Source organism: Garra rufa, chromosome 7 (genome assembly GCF_049309525.1).
Source record: "Garra rufa chromosome 7, GarRuf1.0, whole genome shotgun sequence".
Classification (NCBI taxonomy): domain Eukaryota; kingdom Metazoa; phylum Chordata; class Actinopteri; order Cypriniformes; family Cyprinidae; genus Garra; species Garra rufa.
Window position 1 is genome coordinate 51,105,543 of NC_133367.1, and position 18,424 is coordinate 51,123,966.

At 35.9% G+C, this 18,424-nt stretch overlaps 1 protein-coding gene across 1 annotated transcript in view; it reads right to left on the bottom strand.

Moving 5' to 3' along the window:
- Positions 1–7,961: 7,961 nt before the first annotated feature.
- Positions 7,962–18,424, bottom strand: part of srfa (serum response factor a) — a 47,748-nt gene continuing 37,285 nt past the window's right edge. The window contains exons 6-7 of the mRNA XM_073844857.1: positions 15,230–15,306; positions 7,962–12,897 (exon numbers count right to left, since the gene is read on the bottom strand). Of these exons, the coding sequence (XP_073700958.1) occupies positions 12,808–12,897; positions 15,230–15,306 (167 nt within the window). The 3' untranslated portion in view covers positions 7,962–12,807. The remainder of the gene's footprint in view (positions 12,898–15,229; positions 15,307–18,424) is intronic.

The window sequence follows — 18,424 nt, forward strand, 5'->3', positions numbered from 1 at the left end:
GCTCTTTCTACACACTCATGATATTTGTGTTTCTTTTCATTTTGTAAATCTTTCCTAATAATGTGCTAGTATGCAAGTTCCCACGGCTAAATGTGTCTAAAGTTTACAGTCTCTTAGAGAACTGCTTATTACCCCACTGAAGAGAGGGGAGGGTGAGCAGAGCTCATTAGCATTTAAAGGGACATGCACTGAAACATCACACTGTGAACAGAGCTGTTTTGGACAAGGCGAAAAGGGTGTTGTTTTAAGCTACCATTGAGAAATTTTAACCAAAGTATGTTATGGACTCTTCATTAAGACCCTAAGGAATCATATCTACTGGAGGGAAATGGGCATCTGAGGACCCCTTTAAAGGATTTTGTTTGTTTGATTTTAATTGGTGGAGGGTGAGAAGCCTATTTTTTTTTTACTAATTTCTTAAAATAGTCACACTTTAATACTTTCAAGTAAATGATGGCAAATTAAAAAAACAGGAAACTATTTCATGTGTGCATGGTAAAGGGGAATAAATGACTTCTGTGTACTTTAAATTTATATCCAATGAGCAATATATCGTTTTATTATTATATTTCATTGTACTTCATGATATGAGATATATCATTGTGTTTTCGTTAATTCTTTTTATTATATTTTATGTTCAATTTTCTTATAATGCATATGTATCACTTAGTTTGTTTAGTTTTATGAAGGACAGTCGTTTGCACTTCTACTATATCTAAAATATTGATTATTGACTTAATCTATTCATTTATTGATAAAATTTTAAATGTCATTGATAGCTTTGCTTTTTATATTTTACCAACAAATTTTATTGTCTGCTGATTGTTTTTGCATCTAAAAAATATATGTCAATATCTAAAAGCTACTTTGTATTAGGTTAGGTTTTTCATGTTTTAAATTTCTCAATAAATTGTTTAAGTATCTAATAAACAGCTTTTTACCCTATACATAACTGTCTGTCTACATCAGTTTCACCCTTATTTTTGTTGATAAGTTTTGCTGCTTCTTTGATAATCTGCTATTGGTCTTGCAATAATGACGTCACCCCTCATGCCGTGCGTGCTCCCTTCTGTCAGCCTCAAATTTTCTGATGTGAGCATTTTTTATTGAGTTTTCGGAATTTTCAGAGGTGAGTCAGTTTACACAATTGTACCATTTTTATACACTGAGTTCAACTAAGTTGGTGGGTTGTTTGTTCTTTGCAAATATATTTATTTTTGTTTGTTCTTTCAAATTTGGTTTAATTTTCACATTGTTTATAAAGGTATATATAAATTGCTGTACTCATTTTTTTTCTATTTTTTGTCTAAATGTCAATTTAAATAAATAAATAATAACATAGAATTTGTGAATTGGTATGAAACACATTGCAATGACTTTTCTTCCAGCCCTCCTTACTAGAAAAATATACAGTAGATAGGTGAACATTAATAGTTAAATTGTGTGAATTTGTATAAAAACATAAAAGTAACGAATTCCTGATTTTGGCACATCTGCTCTTTCAGTGATGCCTCTACCGCTGCAATTCATCAATAAATGCTGGAATTTTCCAATCAGCCTACAAGTGAAGACATTTAAAACAACAGAAAGAAGCCTTTGTTAAAGAAACAACATATTTATTTGTACTGTAACAACTGCGACAACACTGTAGCATACTACTCTAAAACATTATTTGTTGTTTATTGTATACTGTTTCACACACAGCATTCTTAAAAAATATCAGGCAGTAAGCACTGTGTACTAGTGTGCCATTCTGAACCGATACTGAGTCATTCATTCATTCAATTTGTTCAAACGGATGATTATTTGAGGTTTGAAGAAAGTGTTTGGAATAGGCCATTAATTGCATTGCTTATGAATCGACCAGGAGCCGAACGCCAGATTGCCCTCATTCCCAAGTCCGAGCTGGAGGCATCTGTGGTGACCACCTTCTTCCTGGAAGTCATTCCCAACTGCAAGCCTGGTAAAAACAGCTGAAGAGTTGTCCAATGGGCCACAGCTTTGACGCAGCACCTTGACAAACTTCGGCCCAGGTGCCAGTACTGAAGGGGTCCCAAGTGAAGCAGGCCCAGGTGAAAAAATTAGGAGGTGGCCGCCATGAGACCCAGCATCCTCTGAAACACCTTGAGGGATTGTGTAGTCCCTAGTTTGAACGACGCTGACACTCACTGTATATTCATGGAGCGTTCGTGCTTGAGCAACAACGACCTGTAAGCGACAAGTTCTCATTTTGATATGACTAGCACACTAACAGGTCATCGACATAATACAAAATGCGGGCTCCCACCTGTCCATAGGGGAAAGAGCTGCATTCACGTACTTTGAAAAAGTGTGGGGGGCCAGAAACAGCCTGAAAGGCAGGACTGTATATTGATAGGCCATTCCCTTGAATGCAAATCTCCAGAACAGTCTGTGACAGGGGGCCATCTGGATATGAAAGTATGCGTTTTCAAATCCAGAGTCAGAAAACAGTCCTCGGGTGCAAATTTTCACGAGGATGTTTAAAAGTTAACATTCTGAATGGCTGTCACATGAGAGCATGATTCAGATGTCTAAGATTAAGAATTGGTCTGAGCCTGCCATGTTTCTCCAGTCTGAATAACATTTGTTTTCTTGTCTAGTATTAAAGTCTGAATGACGCCTCTGAAGTGAGGCAGCCTGCAAGCGAACTGAAGTGAGTAACCTCATTCTATGACTTTTAGAATCCAATTTGACACACCAGGAATGGCTTTCCAAGACAGCAGCCAGTAGCAAGAGGTCCCATTTTTATAGCAGCACAGTGAGGTTCTATTTTCAATGGCAGCTTGTTGTGCAAAGGTAGGGGACTGACATTTGTGAGTGCAGGGAGAGGAAAAATGCTCTTTAACCCTCTGGTGTCTGAGGGTGTTTGGGGGTCCTGGAGAAGTTTTGACATGCCCTGACATTTGTGCTTATTTCAGTATCTTAAAAACATTTTAAGAGCTAAAGTCTAATTACATTCTAATCAGCACAATTTGGACTACAATATTATGTAAACAACATGAATGTACACGTTTGTGTTTTTGAGAAAACAACATTTATGCATGGTTAGTTAAAAAACTAAAGTTTTGAAATAACTGAAATAAGGCCATGAAACACCTACAGAACATTTGTTCACAAGAGGGATGGGGTAAGCTAGAATTTTTTCAACCAAATGATGTGAAAATCATCTCGTTCACTCGTTCAGAGAAAACAATATATTGATGTAAATTTTCTAAAACATGTTTTGTGACCAAAAGGGAATATGCATCTGAGAGACAAAGAGCCCTCCCCCTAATTGCCCATCAATGAATGAATGTGACTGTTAGGTAAGGAATGATGCGAGAAGATTCCGCCCCAAGACAGTGTCCACTCAGCAGTCTGCCTCAAAAGTGCTCTCGAACGGCCAAGAAGTACCCTTTCCCTCTTTGAACATCTTTAAGCGGTAGAGATTTTCTAGCAGAGCACATCCTTCAAGCTCAGCATGTGCCCCGGCAAGCTACCACTGTGACACTACGCGAGCGAATGGACAATGGCGCTTGGGGAAAGGGTACTTCTTGGCCGTTCGAGTGCACTTTTAAGGCAGACTGCTAAATGGACAGTGTCTTGGGGCGGCTTGAAACAACCGCCGTGCTGGGGCGCAGGAAATTATGCAGTGCCTGCAAATATCTTTTGTGCCTCGGTGAAGCGCTCCATGAAACTGTCTACTACAGGGCCAAAGAGTCCCTTGGGAGAGATGGGATGTGAGGAAAGCCATTTTCTCAGCGTTCCTGATCTCCATTATATTCAGCCAAAGGTTGGCGCTTCAACACCACTAAATTGGCCATGGCCTTGCCAACCACCAACGCTGAAGCCTTTGTGGCACACAGGCCAATCGCAGTGTGAAACTCCTTAAAGGTGTTGGGATCTCGGCCAGTCCTGTCCATGTCATGGAGAAGTTTGGCTTGAAACACCTGCATTGCACTTGTAAAGTGACATTTGCAAGAATGTCACTGAGGAAGCGTCTTCTTCCACTGCCAGTGAGTACAGCGCAGAGCGAGTAGATGGTCAGCGAAGAAATGGTCTTTTGTTGCTGAAGGAGAAGATTCTGATGAAATGGCGCTCTGGTTCCAACTTTTATAGAAGTCGGTTCTGCCCATTCTAGTGGGCTGCAGTGCTTTTGGTTTTGCAGCTACACAAATGTGAACAAAAAAGGGTAAAACAGGAGTAAACCCCATACGCAACATTAAGTGAATGTTCAATAGGAAAATGCATTCTATAGGCTCCATCATACAGTGAGCTGTTCCCCTGCATCATGTTTGTTACCAATCAGCTGCACATGTGTGTTCAGCTTTACGTCAAATTACCGCAGGAGTGATTAGAGAGTAGACGCTCCATATGAAGACTTCGATATCAACCACAAATTGGTCTACACATCACTGTTTCAAGTCAAACACACCTTATGAAACGTAAGATGATGTGTGTAGGTCTTGGGGTGGATACATTAATTGCAATAATCACAGGCTGAAAGTAGTTCTTTATGGAAAGGAAGAGAGAGGAAATGTTTCATCTGCCGTTAGTGTGGAAAGAGTCTGACAAGGAATAAAAGTCTCCAATTTCACATGAGGATTCTCACTGGAGAGAAACCGTTCATTTGTGATCAGTGCGGGAATTGTTTTGCAGAAAAAGAAGGCTTATGTTGCATATGAGAGTTAATTCGGGGAAGAAGCCATGATCATCAAACCTTAAGGAGCACATGAACATCCACACTGGAGAGAATTGCATCAATGTGGAAGAAGTTTCCACAACTGCGAAATCTAAAAGAACATCATAAAATACATACTTTTATGAAAGAGTACATGTGCTTTGAGTGTGAGAAGACTTTTATTACAACTAAACATTTGAAACTCCACCAGAGGATTTACACTGGAGAGACACCTTATCATCTTCTATACTCAAGCATACAAAAAAACATTCACAGTAAGATTATCTTCAGATCCATCACTTTCAGGTCTGATGCATCCTCCGCATCCTCACCCAACGTGACACAATAATGCATCGACCAATCAAATATATTATGTGTAAATAATAAAAAAAAAAAAAAAAAAGACTGAACATATTTTTAGATATAAACACAGTTATGGAAAATTAAAAAGTTAAAGCTTCAATCTCCTCCCAAAACTGTGACTGTATTTACTTCTCTCAGAGAAACTGCCAATCACCTCTTCTGATAGCATAACCAAATCCAACCTATTAAAACAATATGTACTTGAACATACATCAGCCTGACAGTAACTACCTAAAATGACAGAAACGTTTGGAAACTGCAGAAATCCAGGATCATAAATCCCTCCATGTCCCACGGGGGCACAGGATTATCCTGGCAAACATTAAAGAAATTACTGAACGCCGAATCAATATAATCCAGCCCCACCTCCAAAGTCCAAAATGTCTGGGTGAAGCTTCCTACCTCCATCCCTTGCTGGTGCAGAGCAATCCACTTCTTCTTAGAGGACAGAGGTCAAATCTGAAACCCCATGGTCCAAAGCTGGTAGATACTGATTAGCTGCTGAATCAGTAATGGTTGAAGGATTCTGTCATGGAACAACCAGAGAGTCTGGTAGATCCAAGTGTTTGTTTCATGGAGGCCCAGTTTCAGAATAAAATACTGAGGGTGCTTCAGAAAGTGTGCTCTATCCTTAATGCACATGTATATTTTTGTCCTATCCATTGCTCTTTCGAGCGTGAATCCTGCATAAAGATGCGGATGTCATTCCCGAAAACTTTGCAGTGTGCATGTGGCCGATCAATAAAAGTTTTATACAAATTCTGAATAGATTATATATAGGCTAGAAAGCACACAAAAGTACAACTTTTTAGTGCCACGTAAAAAAATAAATAAAAGTAAAATAAAGAGATTCAAGTTATATTATTTTGAGAATAAAGTCGAATTTAAGAGAATCAAGTTTAAATGTTTTGAGAATAAAGTCGAATTTACAAGAATAAAGTCAAATTTACGGGAATAAAGTCGAAATGTTTTGAGAATAAAGTCGAATTAAAAGAATAAGGTCAAATTTATGAGAATGAAATAAAAATGTTTTGAGAATAAAGTTAAAATTACAAGAATGAAATCAAATTTACGAGAAGTCTGTCGAAATGTTTTGAGAAGAAAATTGAAATTACGAGAATAAAGTCAAATTTAGAATAAAGTTAAAATGTTTTGAAAATAAAGTAAAATTTACAAGAATAAAGTTAAAAACGTTTTGAGAAAAGTTGAAATTAGTCGAAATTTACGAGAAAAGTCTAAATGTTTTTAGAAGAAAGTTGAAATTACAAAAATAAAGTCAAATTTAGGAGAATAAAGTTAAAATGTTTCGAGAATAAAGTCAAAATTAAGAGAATAAAGTCAAAATGTTTTGAGAATAGTCAAAATTCAGAGAATAAAGCAGAATTTACGAGAATAAAGTTGAAAAGATTGGAGAATAAAGTTGAAATTACGAGAATAAAGTCGAATTTACGAGAATAAGTCTAAATGTTTTAAGAATAAAGTTGAAATTACGAGAATAACGTAGAATTTATGAGAATAAGTCTAAATGTTTTAAGAATAAAGTTGAGAATAACGTAGAATTTATGAGAATAAAGTTGAAATGCTTTGGGTTAAAGTTGAATTTAGGAGAATAAAGTCTAAATGTTTTGTGAATAAAGTAGAAATTAGAAGAAAAAAGTAAAATTTACAAGAATAAATTCAAATTTAGGAGAATAAAGTTGAATTTAGGAGAATAAAGTCTAAATGTTTTGTGAATAAAGTAGAAATTAGAAGAAAAAAGTAAAATTTACAAGAATAAATTCAAATTTAGGAGAATAAAGTTGAATTTAGGAGAATAAAGTCTAATTTTTTTAAGAAAGTAGAAATTACAAGAATAAATTAAAATTTAGGAGAATAAAGTGGAATTCACGAGAATAAGGCCGAATTTACGACGAGAATGAAGTGAAAATGTTTCGAGAATAAAGTAGAATTTATGAGAAAAAGGTGGAAAAGATTTGAGAATAAAACTGAAATTACGAGAAAAAAGACAAATTAATGAGAATAAAGTCGAAGTCAAAATGTTTTAAGACAGTTGAAATTAAGAAAATAAAGTCGAATTTATGAGAATATAGTTGAAATGCTTTGAAATTAAAGTTGAATTTAGGAGAATAAGGTTGAAATGTTTTGTAAATAAAGTAAAAATTACAAGAATAAAGTTAAATTTATAAAAATAAATTCATAAAGTCTAAATGTTTTGAGAAGAATGTCGAAATTACAAGAATAAGGGCGAATTTACGAGAACGAAGCGAAAACGTTTTGAAAATAAAGTCAAAATTATGATAATAAAGTCCAAATGTTCGCAGAATAAAGTCGAAATTATGAAAATAGTCAAAATAAAGTCGAAATGTTTTGCGAATGAAGTTAAAATTATGAGAATTAAAGCGTAGCAGATAAATATTTTGAGTGTATAACCTGCACATGCAAACAGCCCAGATTGAGAGCACCAGGACAATTTGCCAGGCCACCGAAATTGATTTGAATATACAGAATGTGGGATTGTAATAATAATAATAATAATAATATAATAATAAAATAATAAAAATAGCCTAATTTAATGAAACAAATGTCTCATTGAAATCGAAAAGATGACTGATTCACATGCTGCTTAAACTGAGGCGATTACAGCTATCTGTCGCGCCACATTAAACAGCGTGAAAAACACATTACTGTAAAAGACTTATTGTTTGTATTTCGCTTTAGAACTTCAATCTCGTAATTGCTTCACTGATCTCACATCATGTTAGCAGGTAGTTTTCTCACAGTAAAAAACACAACAGGGACCATGCTCAGAATTTGACAGTGATTAACATGAAACCATTTAAAAATGCACGATTCATAATGTCCAGCGTGTGTAAAATTATTCTCAAATATTTCTTTAATTACAAAAAAAGCTCTATACTTAATTACAGCATTTCTTATACAACAAGTATGTATTAGTGGTTAAAACAGGATCTCGCTTTCATTTTTCGTAATATCAACTTAAAAGTTTAATCAAAACAAAACTTACCCAGCATTTAATACAAAAACAAACAAACGATCCAACAAAACAAACCTAATTCTTCAGAAAATGGCACTGTTGAAGATAATGAACATAAAAAAGCAAACGATTCATCCACGACTGGTTACACTGTGCTAAAGAAAAGAAAGAAAGAAAGAAAGAAAGAAAAGAAAAAACAGCACTGACAGATGTCCGTGCTTCACATTAAAACTAATATATACAGTCCACTGAATACATCCAGGGTGCAGAAACATTTTAATTTCAAACACAGCCATATGAGCTCTGTACAGTTTGTAAAAGTCAGAAATCAGATTATGTACAATAAGGGCCATATACAGTATGGTACATTCAACACTTTCTTCTAGTGTTTACACAATTTCATACTATAACAGCCCATATAAAGACAGTCACACGCACAGGTCATATTTCACTCAAAAAAAAAAAAAAAATAATAGTGAGAATAATATTTATTTGCATTGTGAAAATATTTTCATGACTATTACTGTAAAACAGTAAAAATATAACTTTCATGAATAAAATGAAATACCCTCTTTTTATTTATGTTTTATGCATCAGAACTGAGCAAAAATGTAATTAATAGTCGGGAAAACTTCACAAGGCAAAAATAGTTAAAGGAATAGTTCACCCAAAAACATCTGGAGATATGTAGCATTACATCACTTGCTCACAAGTGAATGGGTGCCGTCAGAATGAGCGTTGGAATGGTTTAAAATGCCTTAATGATTGATTTGTTTCTTACAAACACAGCTTTTGGCTTCACAAGATGTTAATTGTTGGACTGGACTGAATTACTTGTGGCTTTTATCAGCTGTTTGGACTCTCATTCTGATGGCACCCATTCACTTCCATTGGTGAGCAATTTCTCCAAATCTGATCAAGAAACAAACTCATCTACATCTTGGATTGCCTGAGGGTGAGAACACTTTCAGCAAATTATTTTTTTTTACTTAAAGGTTTACTCACATTTGGAGTGAATGGGTGCCGTCAGAATGAGAGTTAAAATAGTTTAAAAAAATCTTGATTTTTATTTTTTATTTTTTTACAAACACAGCTATTCACCTCTCAAGATGTTAATTGTTGGACTTGAGTGGTGTGGAATTTATGAGAACTTGATGTATTTATCAGCTGTTTGGACTCTCATTCTGACGGCACCCATTTACTTCTATTGGTGAGCAAGTGATGTAATGCTACATTTCTCCAAATCTGATCAAGAAACAAACATATCTACATCTTGAATGGCCTGACGATGAAACATTTTTAGTACATTTTTGTTTTTTCACTTTAAGGTTTACTCACATTTGCAGTGAATGGGTGCCATCAGAATGAGAGTTAAAAAACTATTCATCATGTTTTGATGGATTTGTTTCTTACAAACGCAGCTTTTAGCTTCACCAAAATGTTAACTGATGGACTGCAGTGGTGTGAATTACTTGTGGATTTTATCAGCTGTTTGGACTCTCATTCTGACGGCACCCATTCACTTCCATTGGTGATCAATTTCTCCAAATCTGATGAAGAAACAAACTCATCTACATCTTGGATGGCCCGAGGGCAAGTGAAGTTTAAGCAAATTTTCACTTTTTTCACTTTAAGGTTTACTCACATTTGGAGTGAATGGGTGCCATCAGAATGAGAGTTGAAATGGTTTAAAACGTCTTAATGATGGATTTGTTTCTTACAAAGACAGCTTTTGGCTCCTCAAGATGTTAACTGATGGACTGGAGTGGTGTGAATTACTTGTGGTTTTTAATCAGCTGTTTGGACTCTCATTCTGATGGCAGCCATTCACTTCCATTGGTGAGCAAGTGATGAAATACTATATTTCTCCAAATCTGATGAAGAAACAAACTCATCTACATCTTGGATGGCCTGAGGGTGATCACATTGTCAGCCAATTTTTATTAGTTTTTGTTCACTTTAAGGTTTACTTACATTTGGAGTGAATGGGTGCCATCAGAATGAGAGTTGAAATGGTTTAAAACGTCTTAATGATGGATTTGTTTCTTACAAAGACAGCTTTTGGCTCCTCAAGATGTTAACTGATGGACTGCAGTGGTGTGAATTACTTGTGGTTTTTAATCAACTGTTTAGACTCTCATTCTGACGGCACCCATTCACTTCCATTGGTGAGCAAGTGATGAAATACTACATTTCTCCAAATCAGATGAAGAAACAAACTCATCTCCATCTTGGATGGCATGAGAGTGAATGCATTTCCAGAAAATTGTCAAAACTTTTCCTTTAAAACTTCATGCAAATTTTTTTTTTCTGTTTGCCTGGGAGTGAAATATGACCTGGACAAGTTCCTAAAAAGCATTCATGAAGTTCACCCAAGAGCATACTAATAAACAACTCAAGAAAGTCTTCCCCTGGACTTAAAAACACACTAATACTGAAGAAAACAGTCAAATACTTTTGTTCTGGCCGCTTCATAAATCCCACAAATGTTTTAAATCATTCGTCATCCGGTTAGGATCCACAAACTGAAAATCCACAAAACAAAGAGAAAAGGTCATTCCTGAAACTCTCGGTATTGCCGTGGTCCGTTTAAATCCGTTTAACAGTACGAGAAAAAGGCGTTATGGTCCAAACTTGCAGTCTGAAAAAGAAATCTGTGAAGAAAAACTGAATAAATCGTATATGCACACACGCACACAAGTTGAGATTTACAGCCCTTTGGACGTCGAGAGAAATCCAAATCAAATATTTGATGAAGAAAACACAGAGTAAGGGTATGGTGACAGGAATTAACGAAATAAAAAAATACAATATTAATATATGGGTGCACGTATAAACACTTTCACTACATTTGATTTAACTTAAGCTATCTCAGTGAAAACAGCAAACTCTGCCATTCTAGTACCTATCCGTCATGTGTTTGAATATTTCGGTGAACTAAAGCCATGAGAGCACATCTTTATTCACCTGTGAACGCGCAGCACCGCCGTTTTCGGCACGTTGTCATGCAGTGCAAATGCAAATCAGTGTTTTTTCCTCTTACAGCATTATAACAAAGTGAAAGCATGTGAAGCCTTGAAGCAGAAAGGTCGACTTCGGACAGCTAGATTCACTCTGGCCATCGATACGTACAGTATAGTTTGGCACAGCAGTACTACATGGAATGACATGCAATCTTTTTCCTACATTTGTGTAGTACGGATCATGTTGGAATCCAAATTATAGCAGCACATCCAAATAATCGGGTAATTTTCAGGTATCCTATAACGTCTAATTGACCCTTCGCAAAGACACGCAGAAGTAGTTGTTTACGTTCTCAAGCAGCGGAGAAATACGAGGTAAACTGACATCGCGCCGACAGACGAGACAGAGCAGGTCACTTGTGGTACGAAAACAAAGACTCAAATGTTGTTTTTTAAAGAAATAGAAACATGACTTGAGAGCTTGAGAAAGCCTAATCTGAACATCTAAAGAAGTTTAGCATGTTTTTCATGTTTTTAACATGATCATGTTATTAGCATGTTGCAATCTTGTGTACATTGATAACATTTTCAACATGTTTTAACACATTGAGACTAGCTTGAATTAGTCCATTGATAGCGTGTCTTAAGCTAGTTGCTAAGCTTGGCTAGATAGATAAGACATATTAGATTTGTTTAAATGGATTATAAATAGTACATAGAAGGGAAGTTTGATTGAGTCTCAAGGGATTCTGGGAGTTTTGACAGTTGGAGTTTGAATAGTGTTGGCTCAGTCAATGAAAGTGTATGGGATTTTCCCCAGATGTAATCGTAATTTTTAGGAAAACCGTAAGTCCGATCAGTTAAAAAAGATACAGCAACTGGAGTCAGACGAGTCTGAAGATCTGGCCTGAGTTTGGAGTTTGTAGAGTTAAAGCTGTAGTAGTTGTTAGAGTTAACATTTTTATTAAGAAGAATAAGTTTAAATAGGATTTCAGTAAGTTGGCTTTCTCAAGCCAACTTAAATACCTGCGTTATGATTGGTCAGATCGCCTGTCACTCAAACTCTCAGCGAAGGGTCAATTGAGTGACACGATGAGGACGAAATTTTTTTATTTCACGATATGGTGTTTAAGAAATGAGGAATTCAAACTGTACATGAAGCCCCTGGTGAGTGTTGATGGCAGTGCAAGAGTATCCAGCATTACTTTAAAACAAGTTCACTTCATTTCCTTAAGCCTGAGCTCTAAAAATGACAAAAAAACAAAAACATATTTTGGAAAAAGGCGATACTTGGAGCTCAACCGCATCAGTTGCCATTTATTTAAATGGAAAGACGGTTGGACATTCTGCAAAACAACTCTTCAAGTTGACAGAATTGTCCTTAAAAATGCTAAACAACACACAAACCGTCATCGAAACTATAGTGGAAAGTCTAATTTCACAAAGGAGATCAGAGCCGATCAAAAGAAAGACTAAACTGAAGATACCTCAACTGTTGTACTTTAGTTTTGAACTTACTGAAAAGTGAACATAATGGTAATCTAAAGACCCAGCAGCGATAGTGCAGACGTCTCTGTAAAATCCTGAAGTGTATCATCCGTTACCCACCAAATTGAGTCCATGAGGAGACGCGACCATCCCTAAGATGTCCTATTACACCTCGTTATTGACGTATGTGAGGGGTTTGCGAACCCCACGCGGCGAGAAGGCAGTAATAAATATAATGGCAGTCTGATTGCATGGCATGAGTGATCCCTGGAATATCAGTGTGAGTGAGCGGTCACACCGGCCTCGTGCTCCACGGGTCAGTCTCCTTTGGGATTGTCCAGATTCACCACCCGCAGCTCCGTGAGGGTGGTGCCGCTGCTACCGCTGGGCTGCTGGTTTATCAACATCTGAAAGGGCATAAACAAAACTGTTATCCGTCTTCGTAAACAAAGGCAAAGATGAAAGTGAATTACAGTGCCCTCCACTAATATTGGCACCCTTGGTAAATACGAGCAAAAGTGGATGTGAAAATAAATCTGTATAATTTATCCTTTTGATCTTTCATTCAAAAAAAAAAAAAAAAAAAAAAAAAAAACCCACAAAATTCTAACCTTTCATTGAAGTAAATCAATAGAACCCAGGGGTGAAATCTCATTAGGAATTTTTTTTTTTTCTCTAGTTCACGTTGACCACAATTATTGGCACCCAATTATTGCAACGTCCATTTCCCAAGATAACAGTTCTGAGTTTTCTCCAACAATGTCTAATGAGTTTGGAGAACACCAGACGAGATCAGAGGCCATTCCTTCAAACAGAATGTCTCTCTTCCCAGCTTCATTTTGGTGGTGCTTCTCTTCAGTTTCTATACAGGGTTCAGGTCAGGGATCTGGGACGGCCATGGTAGAAGCTTCATTCTTTGTTGATTTAATGTTTGTTTTGGATAATCGTCCTGCTGGAAGATGCAACCATGGCCCATTATAAGATTTCTAACAGAAGCAGTCAGGTTTTTATTTTTTTATCTGCTGGTATTTGATAGAAACTATGAAGCCATGTATCTAAACAAGATGTCCAGGACCTCCGGCAGAAAAATAGGTCCACAACATTAAAGAGCCAGCAGTATTTTTAACCGTGGGCATGGGGTACTTTTATATCCCTGTCTGCACCAAAACCATCTGCAGGGTTAGCTGCCAAAAAGCTCATTTTTAGTTTCATCTGACCATAGAAGCCAGTCCTGTTTGACGTTCCAATCATGTCTGACAAGTGAATACGCTGGAGTTTGTTTTGGGGTGAGCCAGGAGGATGTGTTCTTGAAACCCTCTGGAACAACATGTGGTGATGTAGGAGCTGTTTGAACATTTTATTTTAGGCTTTCTGACCCCAAGACTCAATTCTCTGTAATTCTCCAGCTGTGATCCTTGGAGAGTCTTTGGCCACTCAAACTCTCCTCCTTATCGTGCATTAGGATGATATAGACACACATCCTCTTCCAGGCAGATTTGTAACATCTTTAGTTGATTGGAACTTCTTAATTATTGCCCTAACAGTGGGGATGGGGATTTTTAACGCTTTAGCTCTTTTCTTACAGCCACTTTCTATTTTGTGAAGCTCAACAAACTTGTTCTGCACATCAGATCTACATTCTTTGGTTTTACTTCTTGTGATGGATGATTAAGGGAATTTGGCCTTTGTGTTCCTCATATGTATAATCCTGTGGAACAGAAAGTCATGGCAGGACAATTTTATACTCCTAGCCAACCTGGTGGCTAAAAAAAAAAAAAAAGTAATATTAATGGGAATATCCTTCAGAGATATTTTACTACACAAATTTTTAGGGGTGCCAATAATTGTGGCCAACGTGAAGAGATTCCCCCCATTTTCCATGGTTTTACTTCAATGAAAGGTTACAATTTTGTGAATTTTTCGAATGAAAGATCTAAAGGATAAACGATGCAGATTTACTTTCAGTCACCTTCGTTCATATTTACTAAGGGTGCCAATATTAGTGGAGGGCACTGTAATTTTATGAATACAAATACAAATGTTACAAGAATAATGTCAAAATGTTACAATAGAAGTGCAAAGTTTTACAAACAACGCTATAATGTTTTGAAAACATTGGTGTAGTGTTACTAGAATATTGATGCAAAGTTGAGAACAATCTTGTAATTACAAGAACAAATTGATTTGAAAACGTTCAAAGAACAAAGTTAAAACTGTTAAAGAATAAAATAACAAAGGCATGGTTACAGGAATAAAAAAAATAACATTAGAAGAAAGAAACAATGTTTTCAGGATTAAGTCGTACTAAACAAAGCTGCAAAGTTTTGAGAATAAAGCCATAAGATTTTGAAAATAATGACAAGAACATACGAAGAAGGTGTAATGTTAAAAGAATAAAATCATACAATCATACCATTGTTTTTTTATGAGAAAAAGGTAGTTTAGAATAAAATAATAGTTCACTATTTTGAGAATAAATGTATAACGTTTTAAGAATAGGCTTAATATTATGAAGTAGAAATATTGCAAAGAAATTACAATATTTCGAGAAAGGACATGATTCAAGAAGAATTTTTTTTTAACTACAACATTAATATCTTGTTTCAGAGGCTACTCTCACACACAAAACCCATGAAATGTTTAGATACAACAATACACCTTCATTTACAGTGAAATCAGTGTGAAGGAAAGCACATGAAGAGCATTTCACGACATTTATTTAACTGTCAGTTACGTTACCGAATGTAGTGGAACGGCTGAAACTGGGATCTGTACAGTTCCAGGAGGTCCTGTGAGAAACATCTGAGGAACTGCACCTAAACAACCAAAACAAAACAAAGCGCATTGTCACGACAAAACTACAGTGCTTCAAAATGTCAGAACTAGCATAATTAAAAGTTGGCTTAACAAATGTTATTTAAACTAATTCTTCTGTCTTTTTCTTCTGAGACTAAGATTTCTAAAATGTTCAACTCTAACTCCTCCTAGAGCTTTAAAGGGGTCATATGATGCGGTTTCTTGTTTTCTTTTATCTTTGGAGTGTTACAAGCTGTTTGTGCATAGATGAGATCTGTAAAGTTGCAAAGCAAAGAGATATTTATTATAAAAGTTAAGACTCAGCCACAGCTCCCTAAAAGGCTCGTTCAAACACGCCCCACACTGGTCCACGCCACGAAGTGAGTAGATTTGCATAACACCGGCCATATGTGTATGGAAAGAAAGGCAGCGTAACATTTACCGGCTGTAGTATTGTTGCAGCCGCCATGTTGTGGAGATGCAGTGTGCTTCATTGCGAAAGCGAAGGTGCTTTGTTTGGCCTTCCAAACGAGGATACAACTAGAAATAAGTGGTTAAGTTATATTTATTATTATATATTATTAATATTCGAGTGGGTAAAGCGCATTTCACGGAGGACTGTTTTCGGAACCTGGGTGAGCAGCTTACAATGCCAGCTGAACACAAAGGGTTAAAGCTATAAAGTGGGGCAATTCCAATGTTGTAGGGGCAGTCTGCGCGTCTGACTCACAGCCTGTAAGTACGTTTCCAAATTTAAAGAATTCAGTACTGACTATTCCAACGCCAGTTTTGATCAGTGTAGAGTAGTGCTTGCTGTTTCTCGTTCTACGAATGCAGACACAGTGTTATGTTTATGCGACGCAATGCGTAAAAAGATAGTATAGTAGTATATTTATAATGGGTTTTATTGATTTTGTCTCGTCGCGTCGAAAAACCCAATCAAATCATGATAAGCGGCGTAACTTTCCATCACATCCTTGAGGTATTCGGCCAATCACAACGCACCGGATAGCTGGCCAATCAGAGAACACCTCGGCTTCCATCGAATATGAGTTTTGTAAAAAATCTAAGCATTTCAGGAAGAAGGGGGCAAAGAGAAGCAACAATAATCTACAGTATGTGGAAAATAGTAAGTTTTTCTGAACCTCGACTTGCATAAACACATAGCATTACAACAAATACACAAAATAATGCTCTTTTTAGCAACATCATATGACCCCTTTAAATAACTCAAACTTCCTTTCTATGTACTTTTTCTAATCCAATCAAACACATTTAAACTCATCTAAAAACTTGCTAATCATGCTCGAAACATGCTAGCAACTTGTAGTAACATGTTAATCATTCTAGAAGCAGATTAGCAACATGTTAGTAACTTGTTAATCATGTTAGAAACATGACAGAAGCTAGCTAATCATGGTAGAAACAGGTTAGCAACATACTAGTAACTTGTTAATCATGTTAAAACATGCTAGCAACTTGCTAGTAACATGTTAATCATTCTAGAAGCAGATTAGCAACTTGCTAGTAACATGTTAATCATGCTAGAAGCAGATTAGCAACATGTTAGTAACTTGTTAATCATGTTAGAAACATGACAGAAGCTAGCTAATCATGGTAGAAACAGGTTAGCAACATACTAGTAACTTGTTAATCATGTTAAAACATGCTAGCAACTTGCTAGTAACATGTTAATCATTCTAGAAGCAGATTAGCAACTTGCTAGTAACATGTTAATCATGCTAGAAGCAGATTAGCAACATGTTAGTAACTTGTTAATCATGTTAGAAACATGATAGAAGCTAGCTAATCATGGTAGAAACAGGTTAGCAACATACTAGTAACTTTTTAATCATGTTAAAACATGCTAGCAACTTGCTAGTAACATGTTAATCATTCTAGAAGCAGATTAGCAACTTGCTAGTAACATGTTAATCATGCTAGAAGCAGATTAGCAACATGTTAGTAACTTGTTAATCATGTTAGAAACATGATAAAAACTAGCTAATCATGGTAGAAACAGGTTAGCAACATGCTAACAACTTGCTAATCATGCTTAAAGGCTAACAACTTGTTAATCATGCTAGAAACATGCTAACAACATGCTAATCATGATAAAAACATGCTAGTAACTTGTTAATCGTGCTAAAATATGATAGCAACATACTAACTTGCCAATCATGCTAGAAACATGCTAACAACTTGCTAATCATGCTTAAAAAAGGCTAGCAACTTGTTAATCATGCTAGAAACATGCTAACAACTTGCCAATCATGCTAGAAACATGCTAGTAACTTGCTAAACATGCGATAACAACATACTAGTAACTTGTTAATCATGTTAAAAACATGCTAGCAACTTGCTAGTAACATGTTAATCATGCTAAAAGCAGATTAGCAACATGTTAGTAACTTGTTAATCATTTTAGAAACATGATAGAAATTAGCTAATCATGCTAGAAACAGGCTAGCAACATGCTAACAACTTGCCAATCATGCTTAAAAAAGGCTAGCAACTTGTTAATCATGCTAGAAACATGCTAACAACATGCTAATCATGATAAAAACATGCTAGTAACTTGTTAATCATACTAAAAATATGATAGCAACATACTAACTTGCCAATCATGCTAGAAACATGCTAGTAATTTGTTAAACATGCGATAGCAACATACTAGTAACTTGTTAATCATGTTAAAAACATGCTAGCAACTTGCTAGTACCATGTTAATCATTCTAGAAGCAGATTAGCAACATGTCAGTAACGTGTTAATCATGTTAGAAACATGATAGAAACTAGCTAATCATGCTAGAAACATGCTAATCATGATAAAAACATGCTAGTAACATGTTAATCATGCTAAAAGCAGATTAGCAACATGTCAGTAACTTGTTAATCATGTTAGAAACATGATAGAAACTAGCTAGTTACAGGCTAGAAACAGGCTAGCAACATGCTAACAACTTGCTAATCATGCTTAAAACAGGCTAGCAACTTGTTAATCATGCTAGAAACATGCTACAAATATGATAGCATGTTTCAAGCATAATTAACAAGTTAGTATGTTGCTAACAACATGCTAATCATGATAAAAACATGCTAGTAACTCGTTAATCATGCTAAAAATATTTTAGCAAC